The 11,341-nt window shown below is 30.8% G+C and overlaps 1 protein-coding gene across 1 annotated transcript; it reads left to right on the top strand.

Moving 5' to 3' along the window:
* The first annotated feature begins 5,723 nt into the window (after positions 1-5,723).
* LOC136087996 (leucine-rich repeat-containing protein 15-like) lies at positions 5,724-10,078 on the top strand. The gene is given in 3 exon segments (XM_065811632.1): positions 5,724-5,734; positions 9,342-9,641; positions 9,643-10,078. Coding segments are annotated over 3 exon segments (747 nt in total).
* Positions 10,079-11,341: the final 1,263 nt, after the last annotated feature.

Genomic DNA, 11,341 nt, shown 5'->3' with positions numbered 1-11,341 from the left:
ATTCGTCCTGTTCCTCATTCGGCTGAACTCCCTGTTCCTGAACCTCCATCGGAAATCCCAAACACGGACAGTTCTGATTAAGACGAGGATACTGATGACGATGATAGTTACGAGTTGCCAGAAGATACAGAGCGTAAACCCCACTTCATAACAGGATCTGACCTGAAAGATCTCGTTCGAGATTTGTATTTAACAAAGCAACAGAGTGAATTGCTGGCTTCACGTCTCCAGGAGTAGCATCTGTTGGCTGGTGATGCAAGACTGCCGTCATTAAGAAAGCGATCACGGAAACTGCAGCAATACTTCTCTATGAATGAAGGACTTTGCTTCTGTAATGACATCAGTGGGTTGTTTGATGATCTAGGAATACAATACGATTCATCTATGTGGAGTTTGTTTATTGACGCATCAACTTGAAGTATTAAGGCAGTATTACTGCATACTGGAAATGTGCTGCCTTCCATTCCCATAGCACGTTCGGTAACCCTGAGGGAAAGCTATGTGAATATATTACTTATTCTGGACAGAATTAAAAACAGAGATCACAGATGGTCCATATGTGCAGATTTGAAAGTTGTGGCTTTACTAAATGGATTGCAGGCTGATTTTACTAAGTACATATGTTTCCTCTGCAAATGGGATAGTAGGATGAAATCAGAACATTATATGAGGAAATGTTGGCCACAACAAGAAACATTTGAGGTTGGTTCCCATAACGTCATTCATGAACCTCTTGTAGATAAAGAGAAGAATATCTTGCCCAATCTTCACATCAAGCTTGGAATCATAAAACTGTTTGTAAAGGCGTTAGATCACGACAAACCAGCATTTCAGTATTTGCAGACCAAATTTCCTAAAATCAGTGACGCTAAAATTAAAGAGGGCATTTTCGTGGGGCCCCAAATACGAGAACTGATGCTGGATAAAACGTTTTCGGGAACGATGGATCAATATGAACTTGCAGCATGGGATGCATTCAAACGGGTGTGCCAGGGATTTCTTGGAAAACATATTGCACCAAATTACGCTGATTTGGTAGACAGATTAATTGCATCCTTTCAACAACTTGGTTGTAACATGTCGCTAAAGCTCCACTTTCTTCATTCCCATCTTTCCTTCTTCTCTGTCAATGGAGATGTATATGATGAAAATGGCGAGCGCTTTCATCAGAGTATTGCCACAATGGAAAGCAGATACACGGGAAAGTGGAGCCCGCCAGCTTGCAGATTACTGCTGGAATTTGCAGAGCGATGAAAACGATGCAGCATTCAAACGCCAGGCTAAATACAATTAAATACAAGTAAACAATTTGTGTTAAAAGTGATAATAAACATGTTCATACACTTATTCATATGTATAGAAAAATGTATCTTACGTTACATCTTTAAATCGTTATTACAAAAAATTGTGACGTGCTACAGCATAACTGATTACATATTTGGAATCAGCACGTCTGAATTAATAAAGATAACTTAATTTGGTTCTTGTTTTTTTCAAAAAGTTAAAAACTGTTGTACAGTGTAATTGGTAACTTGAAATTTTTTTTTTTTTACGTCAGCCATTGGCAATATTTCTTCTGGTAAAGTTTTCTAACTTAATGTTATTAGATGAATGAGTTTACAAATATCTTTCTCATTTTTAGGATAGAGATTTTTTAGCATAGCAACATCTGGTCTTTCATTATTTTTAAGTGTATTAAGAAGCAATACATCGTTTTATAAAGGCAGAGTTTTTTTCCCATGGTGAGCTATGCTTTGATAAAATTTTAATGGTCAATATAATAACAGCATAAATATCTGTCCATACTGAAAAAAAACTCGTAACTTTTTTAGCGATCTCTAGGGCTCCATAGTGTATTGTTAAACCGTCTAATATTATTCCGTTTACAATTGTTGTGTTGCTCGTTGTTGTATATTTTATTGTTGAAATATCTCTGAAACTTTCTATGCTTGAGTTATACAGCCAACCCTTTCATTTAATTGAAAAAATAGTTGTCATTAAGAATGTTGAGCGATAGTAATTTGTGCGAAATCACACTTATTTTCAAAAATGGTACGTTTTGCTTCGAATTTTAAAGTTCGAAACGTTTATTGTTTCTTAAAGGTTTGTTCGAATATATAATTTGAACTAACCTTTAAGACGTGTAATTTCGAAGTGCCATTTATTATATAACTAACTTTTTTAAAAGGTATTCTTAAGTTAATAGCAATTAAAAATAAACTTCATAAAAAATATTTAAAATCAAAAATCTGTAGAAAGAAAAATTTACTTTTCATTAAGTTTAAACTATATTGTACTAGTATAAGCAATCTTCTGAAATTTAGCAAAAAGTAATATTACACAAAATTTTCAGCCACAATATCAATGGGATAAAAAATAATTACAAAGATATAAAAGAGTTGATAAATATAAAGCCGAAAGTTACTTCCTAACTAGCATACTTGTCAGCAACAAAACCGAAACTAATCCTAAAGCTATCTCTAATCATTTTAACAATTCTTTACTACTACTGCTTCAAAATTATCTAACGGAATTCCAAATTCTCGATTCAACTTTCAAAAATATCTTACCAATCCAAATAGCAACTCTTTACATATGCAGCCAATAACGAAACCCTCGGCTGTATAATTTCCACTATCATACAATGTAAGAGTGCTGAACCAAACAGCTTTCCAACAAAACTTCTTAAAATGGTGGCAGGGATTCTATGTGAACCACTTAGCACCATTTTCAATCATTCATTTTGCAAAGACTATTTTCTGATGTTTTCAAGTTAGCCCAAGTTATTCCAGCCCACAAAAAAGGTTCTACGGTTGACTGCACTTCAATTTTTGTCCAATTTAAATACCATCCAATTTCTTTTCTTTCAAATTTAAGCAAAGTCTTTGAAAAAGTTATGCATAATTTATCATACGACTTCCTAAAGTTAAAATAGTTGTGTATGTAAAGACCAGTTTGGTTTTCGTAAAAAGCATTCTTCAGCTTACGCTTTTATCGAAGTTACAGAAAGTATAAGAGTTGCTCTTGATAATCGAAACTATGATTATACAGTGGGTTGCATAAATATAGAGTCAGTTGATTTTTAATATGTTTTTTTTTTTTATGTTTTTTTAAAATTTAAAGCAAACAAAAAAATTCATAATTTAAATTGTTTTAAATTTTATTAACAGTGGTTTTATAAACAAAACTAAGAAAAAAAATGTTTCAAAAAAAAAAATTTAAGATTTTCTTTTTCATGAGAAATATATACAGCTGTTAAAAAAAAAAAACAGAACAAAAATATATAGTCAGGGTGCATTTTAGTATTTTGTATGCGCACCACGAACTTTCACACAAGCACGAACACTTCTAGGCATAGATTTAACTAGTCGGATGCATAATTCTCTTGGAAATTCTTTTCAAAGGCCTGCTGTAATTGAGCAACACTGGCTATGCTCTCTTTGACCAATCTCTTGTTTATCCAAGCCCAAATGCTCTTGATGGGATTGAGATCTGCTGAACGAGCTGGCCAAGGCATAACCGTAATGTTTTTCCGATCAAGCCACTCTTTTACCGAGATTGCTGTGTGAGCCGTTGCGCCATCGTACTGAAAAATCCATTGTTGTCGTCTTCCGTTAAAAGCTCTGGCTGTTGGCAAAAGTTTACTTTCGAGGGTCTCGTTGTAGTTGTACTGGTTAATTCTGCTGTTATAAATGTTGTATGACTCTGTTTCTTTATGGGAGAAGCATCCCCATATTCCAACTGATCCTCCTCAGCCTTGTATCCTTCGTACACAAAAACGCTCTTTGAACTTTTCATCAGACAGCTTTTTGATGATTAATCTTGACTTTCGATTTATCACCTTAAAATTGGATTTGTCGCTGAAAATGATTTTGGTCCAGACTTCTACAGACCAGTGAAGTCTTTCTCTACACCACTTTAATCTTTCTAGGCGATCTGAGACACGCAATAGTTGTTTTCAAACAGAAACATAGCAGTCTAAGCCTTTCTTATTTAGCCATCTTCGTACAGTCCATCTACTAACACTAACGTTACCAGGCGTAAATGTGAACCCTTCAGCAAGTTCGCGGTAAGAAATTTTAGGGTCTTGTCTAACCTTTCGATAGAGATAACTTTGGTCTCTTGAAGTTAGCTTTAAAGGCCTACCAAGCCTTGGTAAATCTTTGGCATCATTAGGTAGCTCGTGGTTTTTCAACATTGTTTGTACACATTTAAGCGAAACATTGCACATTCGAGCTATTTCTCGTTTCTTTTTGTTTTATCTTTTAGCAGACCAATAATTAGCCATCGTACGTTGTCTGAAACAGCTTTTCTGCCCATTTTTGTCTTTTTAGTTTACCAAATAATTACCAATGCGAATAACTCAAGATATAAAAGTGATAACTTAATTTTATTTTCGCAAGAACGTTTATATAGTTCGGAAGAAATCAACCACCAAATTTTTGAACTCTCGGAAAACATTTCGTTGTGATATTTCAACTTAAGTCGTTCAGTTTTAGTTTACTATATTTTTGCTACATTAGAAGTAGAGGTATGTTTTAGTTGATTTAATAATTACTCAAGACTGGTTAACCTAACAAGTTCGAATTATATACCATTCGATAGAGAATCAATTAATTAAGACATTTAATACACTTTTAATCGTATTAATTAGCTGGTTTTAAAGATAATTGTACAGGCATACCCTTGCAGCGGTTTAAACCATATCTTTCCAATCGCCAACAGTTTGTTACTTTTATAAGAAAACTAACATTTCTAAGAAAATTAAAAAGAATTTTAAATATACTAGAACTTTAGAATAAGTGGTCAAAAACTTCTTTGTCTAGTATCTTTGTCTAGTATATGTAACTTTTCTTGTATAGTATATTAACTTTCATTCAAAACCCATATAAATGATCTTATCCTCAAATTAAGCCATTTTGCTGACATGTCGTTGGAATGTCACCAAAATGGTTTAGTTTTAGGATAAGGTCAGCAAAAGCTCGACACAAAACTTTGAAACTTTACTTATCATATATCTTTCAGTTTTTGATTCACATATACGATATGCAGGTCAAGTTTGGGGACAGTCAAGAGCCGTCTGTCTTTCTAAAATCGTTTCACTTCAAAATAGAGCAATACAAATAAATCATTTCTGCCCAAGACATTCTACTGACATCCTGTATATTACATCAAAATTTTTCGTTTCTATGACTTTTTTCAGTTCCTGAAAGCCACTACATCATTCCTACTTAAAAAGTTACGCCTAATTGCATTCTTTATATCTATAATTTTTTTGTGTGTATATGTACACCTTATAATTTTTTATTTGACCATATGTGTATATGTGCATGTATATGTGAATACAATTGTATTTATTGCGCTACTCATTAGCCTGCAACTTGGGTGTAAAATATAACGCCATTTTCTGAATTAAAGAACGCATGAGAGATACCATTTATATATCTGTATTTCACATTTATCTATATACAATATACATAATTATATATAAATAGAAATAGAAAAGAAAAGATTTTTGAATGCAACGAAAATCATTAGAAATTTAGGAAACTATAAAGTTGTTAGCTGAAAAAAAAATGGTAGAAGAAATATAGTAAGAATAAAATTCCTTTGTTTTAAGTCTCTAAACACTTAAATTTCGCTCTATTATCATTTGTATTCTAATGTTGATTCAGTCTTTTGCCATACCCTAGCGGTTTGCTGAGTTTGTTAAGATGAATAGAATGGCAACAAAGTACTTATGCTACCCAATTGCAAACGACTTGAAAAGAGATTTTTAAAAAAATGTTTTTTTAACTTAGTAGGCGAAGTTAAATTTCGATATAAAGATGAATGTTCTTTACATCTTCTGTAATGTTACATCTTCAAAATAATAGTAGTAGAATGATTATTTTCGATGATATTTTAACTTAAATCTAAATATAAATTAACAAATTTAAGTATGATAGTAGTTCATACATTGAGCATAGAAATGAGAGTAAAAAACGTTGTTAACCCTGTTTAAAATACTTTGGTTAAGTCCCGAAAATTATGTATGAACATAATTAGAGTTCTTGGTTAAAACAACATAAATGTTGTTAAATTAAATAAATTTGTTTTATAAATAGAAATTATAGGTCATGCAAGGCATTTTACTGCAAAAAAAAACACGTCTTATTATAAAATTTAAGCAAGAAGGAAAAACACATGCATTTATTCATGAGACATAAGGTTGTTCTCCTATGATGATCAGAAATGCTTTAAAATGAAAAAATATAAGTGAAATAAGAGGTTGATAAAGAAAAAAGAGTGAACATATAGACAGGTTAATAAAATGTGCTGCTGTTGCCGATCTTTTTGTAACTTCCTACAATGTTAAAGAAGATTTAAATTTAAGTATTTCTTTGAGAACAGTACGTGGGGGGTGGTTAGTAAAAAGCAAATTGGTTGCCAGAAGCCCAAAAAACATTCCCCTTTTTAAAAGAAGGCACGTGGCAAGAATGAGTTTTGCAAAAATGCATATAAATAGTCTGCTTCAAAAGGGCGTAGAATTATGTGGTCTGATGAGAACAAAGTTGTTTTATTTGGATTAAGTGGACGCAGATGTATGTAAGGAGGCCACCTAACTCTTCAGTCAAACCGCAATACACTCTTTAAACTGTTAAACATGGCGGAGCAAAAATCAATATTTAGGCTTGCTTTTCACAAACTTTTATGCCAATAACTTCGTTTCATAATACGCTTCTGCATTCTTAATGTTTAGTTTTAAAATTGTTTGAGATACGTAATTCTAATATAGTTATAAAATTAATGACTTATATATTAATATAAATAGCTGTTTAGTTTATGTGAAGTTTATTATAAAAATTTTCTAAAGTATAAAATTTTTATAATAAACTCCACATAAACCAAACAGCTACTTATACCAATAAAAAAATACCTACATCAAAACTCATAAAACTCATGTTTATTTCTCTCAACATATTGCTCTGTTATGTTGGTCACTTAGGCCCACGACCTTCTAATACCCTTTCTCTATGGTTTAAATTGTAAGGGTGTTATTTATAAAGTAACCACTGGTATTTTTTCGGTACGTTTACCAACGGGAAGTTTATACTGCAACACTTGTGTGTGTGACGTGACAACTGCGTTTGTTTATTGAAATAAGCGTTTGAAGAAGTTTTTTATAAATGCCTATGTGATTTTTGCTAATATTCATATTACAACCGACTTATAAGGTAAATGACATAGAATTAAGTACTATTATTCATTAGTTACAGTTAGAGAGATAAAAATAAACTTTGGCGAGTTATTTCAGAAAAAAATAAATTTGAAGAAGAATTTTAAAATCATTCTGAAAGCAAATTTAATGAAAGGTTTTAGATGACTAAAAAAGAAAAATAATGGTAATTAATTTTCTTTGCTCAAAGCTTAAAGAAAAACACTCAAATTTAACAAATTTTCAACGTTAAATAAGTATCTAAACAAGATTTTTGAGAATATTTCTAATTAATTTTTATGACTTTTTAGTATCGAGTTGGGCCACCATTAGCTTTAATCAATTTTGCGAGTTGTTTTGCATTAATTCAGCTGACTTCTTTGTCGTATTTGAATCATTTTGCCTAGGTTTCTTGGAGCAAGATCTTCAGCTCTTCTTTTTTTCTAATACATAGTAATACTTTTTTTCTAATACATACTTTATACAGTTATATTTGATCATTTATTTAATGATATGATTGTTGATAATTATGCTTTAAAAAATCTATAAAAGTTTAGGAAAAAAATTATATTTATTAGTTTTTTCTTTGTTTACAAATCAAACTTAATTTTAAAAAAAACCTTAGCCTTGGACATGCTTCTAACTTTGTGTGTAAATTATTTTCTGAAGTTAATGTTGATCTAACTTTTTTCATAATTAAGAGAAATTTTAAATTTTTATATTCTATATAGATAACATAGATAATTATTTTAAAAAATCAATTAATTAAAAATGGCCGTTTAAAATTTTTTTATAATACTTTAAAAATGAGCTAAAAACCTGAATGCTGCGACCCACTCATTGAAAGCCACCAACGTAGCTTTCTCATTTCACTCAAAGAAAATCGTCATAGCCATGAAAAGCAAGAGAGCTTTGTTTCAGACTTCGTCACTCCCTTATATGAAATAGCGAATATGTTTCAGAAGGGAAGTTACCAAGTGAAAAGGTTTTCAGATAAGCTTTCTGCAAATTTGATTGCCAATAAATTTTTAAAAATGAACAGTTTTTTAAATAACAGTTGAAGAAAAAAGAATTAAATACAAATATTCAATTGTGATTCCTTTGTAGTTGTGAACAATAAAGTGATGGATGATTTTACATGGGCAATTATTATTTGAATTAAGGCTTCTAATCTTCTGAGATGACGTCTTCTAAGATGACCTCTTCTAAGATGACGATTTAACTAGGAGCTCAATAATCAAATCAAACGTGAAAAAAATATAAAGAAAAGTTTTAATTAGTTAAGAAAAATAAAATATTGTCATAAACAATGTTATAAATACTGTATTGTCTCTATCTTAATAAGTTGCAGACAAATATGTTTATTCTATAATACATTTAATTAAAAATGTTAGAAACACTTAGTTGATTCGAAAGAGGTCTTTTTATCTATCATTTGAATTGGTTGGTTTTAAAGATGACAATAAATGTACAGAAGAGGAAGTTTTTGTTTTTTTTATCATTATATGTAGAAAGGTTAAGGGTTAAAAAACCGAAAAAGTGAAAAATTCAAAACTTTGAAAATTTTTTCATATCTATTCAAATTCGATTTCAAGGAAGGCATTGATAAGGAAAAATATCCATCATATTGGAAAAAATATCCGTCAAAGAAACCAATGATTAAAAAACTTTGAATAAAAATTATCATTCAAAGAACACCCCTGAAGCGCTCATTGGTGAGCTTAACTTTTTTAGCACTTTAAAATGCAATTTTAAGTACCCTTTTAAGAAAAAACCACAAAAAAAAATTAAATTTGTGAAATATTATCATTAATGCTGTGAATCTTAAAACTGAGTGATTGTAATTTTAATTTAAACAATTTTTTTTCTTTGAGGGAAAAGAGGATGCAGAGAGCGTCAGTGAATAACAGACTTTTATTTGTTTTAGATTTCAACTGACGATATTTTGCGCAACAAGTTGTCCACCGCCATGTATATACAAATCTACGAATGTATATTGCAAAGGAAGTGGTTTGAGAGATTTACCAAGTGAAATTCCACCTAACATAACAGAGCTCTATTTAACGATAATATATAAATAATATATCCACCCTTCCATCAGACGCATTCAAGTCTTAAACTTCATTAACAGTCCTTTATTTAGATTCAAACCAAATAACCATCCAAACCAAATAACCATTCCATATGGCGTATTCAAATCATTAACTTCATTAACAACTCTTAATCTAGGCAATAACCAAATATCAACACTTCCACCTAACGCATATAAGTCACTAACTTCTTTAAAAAGTCTCAGTTTAGATCACAATCAAATATTCACCTTTCCATCTGGCGCATTCAAGTCATTAACTTCATTAATTTTTCTTTCTTTAGATAGCAACCAAATATCCACCCTTCCCTCTGACGTATTCGAGCCATTAACTTCATTGACAAGCCTTTACTTATTTCAACAAAATATCCACTCTTCCTTCAGACGTATTTAAGTCATTAACTTCAATCATTTATCTTTCTTTATATAACAATCAAATATCCACTTTTCCACCTGACGCATTCAAAACATTAACTTCATTAGCTTTTCTTTTTTTAAATCACAATCAAATATCCACTTTTTCATCTGATTTATTAAAGCCATTGACTTCGTTAGAAAGTCTTCGTTTAGACTACAACCAAATATCCACTCTTTCATCTGACGCATTCAAGTCATTAACTTCATTAACAACCCTTTATCTACATTTCAACAGAATATTTACACTTCCATCTGAAGTATTCAAGTCATTAACTATATTAACTTATCTTTCTTTTTACAACAACCAAATATCAATCTTTCCATCTGATGTATTCAAATCACTATCTTCATTGAAAACTCTTCAATTTGTTTAGTTTTCTCGCAAGCAGCACAACGTTATAATTTTAAGGTCTTTCTTTTTACTCATTTAAAAAACTGTCTTCACAAAAGTTTTGCGTTTAATTTATACTTTACAAATCACCTCAAATATGCTCATAAAAAAACTGCTTATATTATATTTACATTTTCTCAAGGAAACTACGTCAATCAAATCCGCCGTACGTAATTTCTCCCACGCAATTTAATTACAGTTTGGCAGCAACCAAATTTCCACTTTTCCATTTGATGCATTCAAGCCGTTAACTCATCTTCATTTAAATGAAAACCCACTGTTGTGCGAATGCAGTTTTGTGAATTATAACAAAACGTTGCAAATACACGGCTCCTGTTCAACTGCAGTTACTGGAGGAAAAAATACTCCATTACAAGAGTTACATTTAAAAGTTAATAAAGGCTAATTTCTTTTAGACAAAAGAAAAAAACTTATTTTATTCGGCAAAATATTGCTAATAAATTCGAGCGTTACATGTTTAATATAACTTTTCAATTAAGCATTAACCTATTAATGTTATATTTATATACTTAAATGATTTAAGATTCATAAATTAATCATTCATAAGTATCTTCTCTTGCACAAAAGATTATTCCTGAACTGCACCATTCAGATAATCAGAAATCAATTTTAAAAATTAAAACCCGATCAACCTATATTTATTTTAACAGCTTTAACTAATTTCTGTTATTTATTTTATTGCTTCGAAATATTTATATATATATATATTTTTTAATGTTTCATTTCTTACTTTATAATGTTTTACATTTTGATGAAAAAATTTTTGAATACGAAAAAATAATAAAGTTTTTAAGCAAAAATTTATGAAATGTTTATATTTTATGAAAATTTATGATGTTTTATGTTTCTCTTTATGTTTTCAACAGACTTATATTTCTTTTCTTCTTCTTCTTCTTCTTCTTCTTCTTCTTCTTCTTCTTCTTCTTCTTCTTCTTCTTCTTCTTCTTCTTCTTCTTCTTCTCTCTCTCTCTCTCTCTCTCTCTCTCTCTCTCTCTTCTTCTTCTTCTTCTTCTTCTTCTTCTTCTTCTTCTTCTTCTTCTTCTTCTTCTTCTTCTTCTTCTTCTTCTTCTTCTTCTTCTTCTTCTTCTTCTTCTTCTTCTTCTTCTTCTTCTTCTTCTTCTTCTTCTTCTTCTTCTTCTCTCTCTCTCTCTCTCTCTCTCTCTCTCTCTCTCTCTCTCTCTCTCTCTTCTCTCTCTCTCTCTCTCTCTCTCTCTCTCTCTCTCTC

Source organism: Hydra vulgaris, chromosome 12 (assembly GCF_038396675.1).
Source record: "Hydra vulgaris chromosome 12, alternate assembly HydraT2T_AEP".
NCBI lineage: Eukaryota > Metazoa > Cnidaria > Hydrozoa > Anthoathecata > Hydridae > Hydra > Hydra vulgaris.
This window is presented reverse-complemented; position numbering and strand designations above follow the sequence as displayed.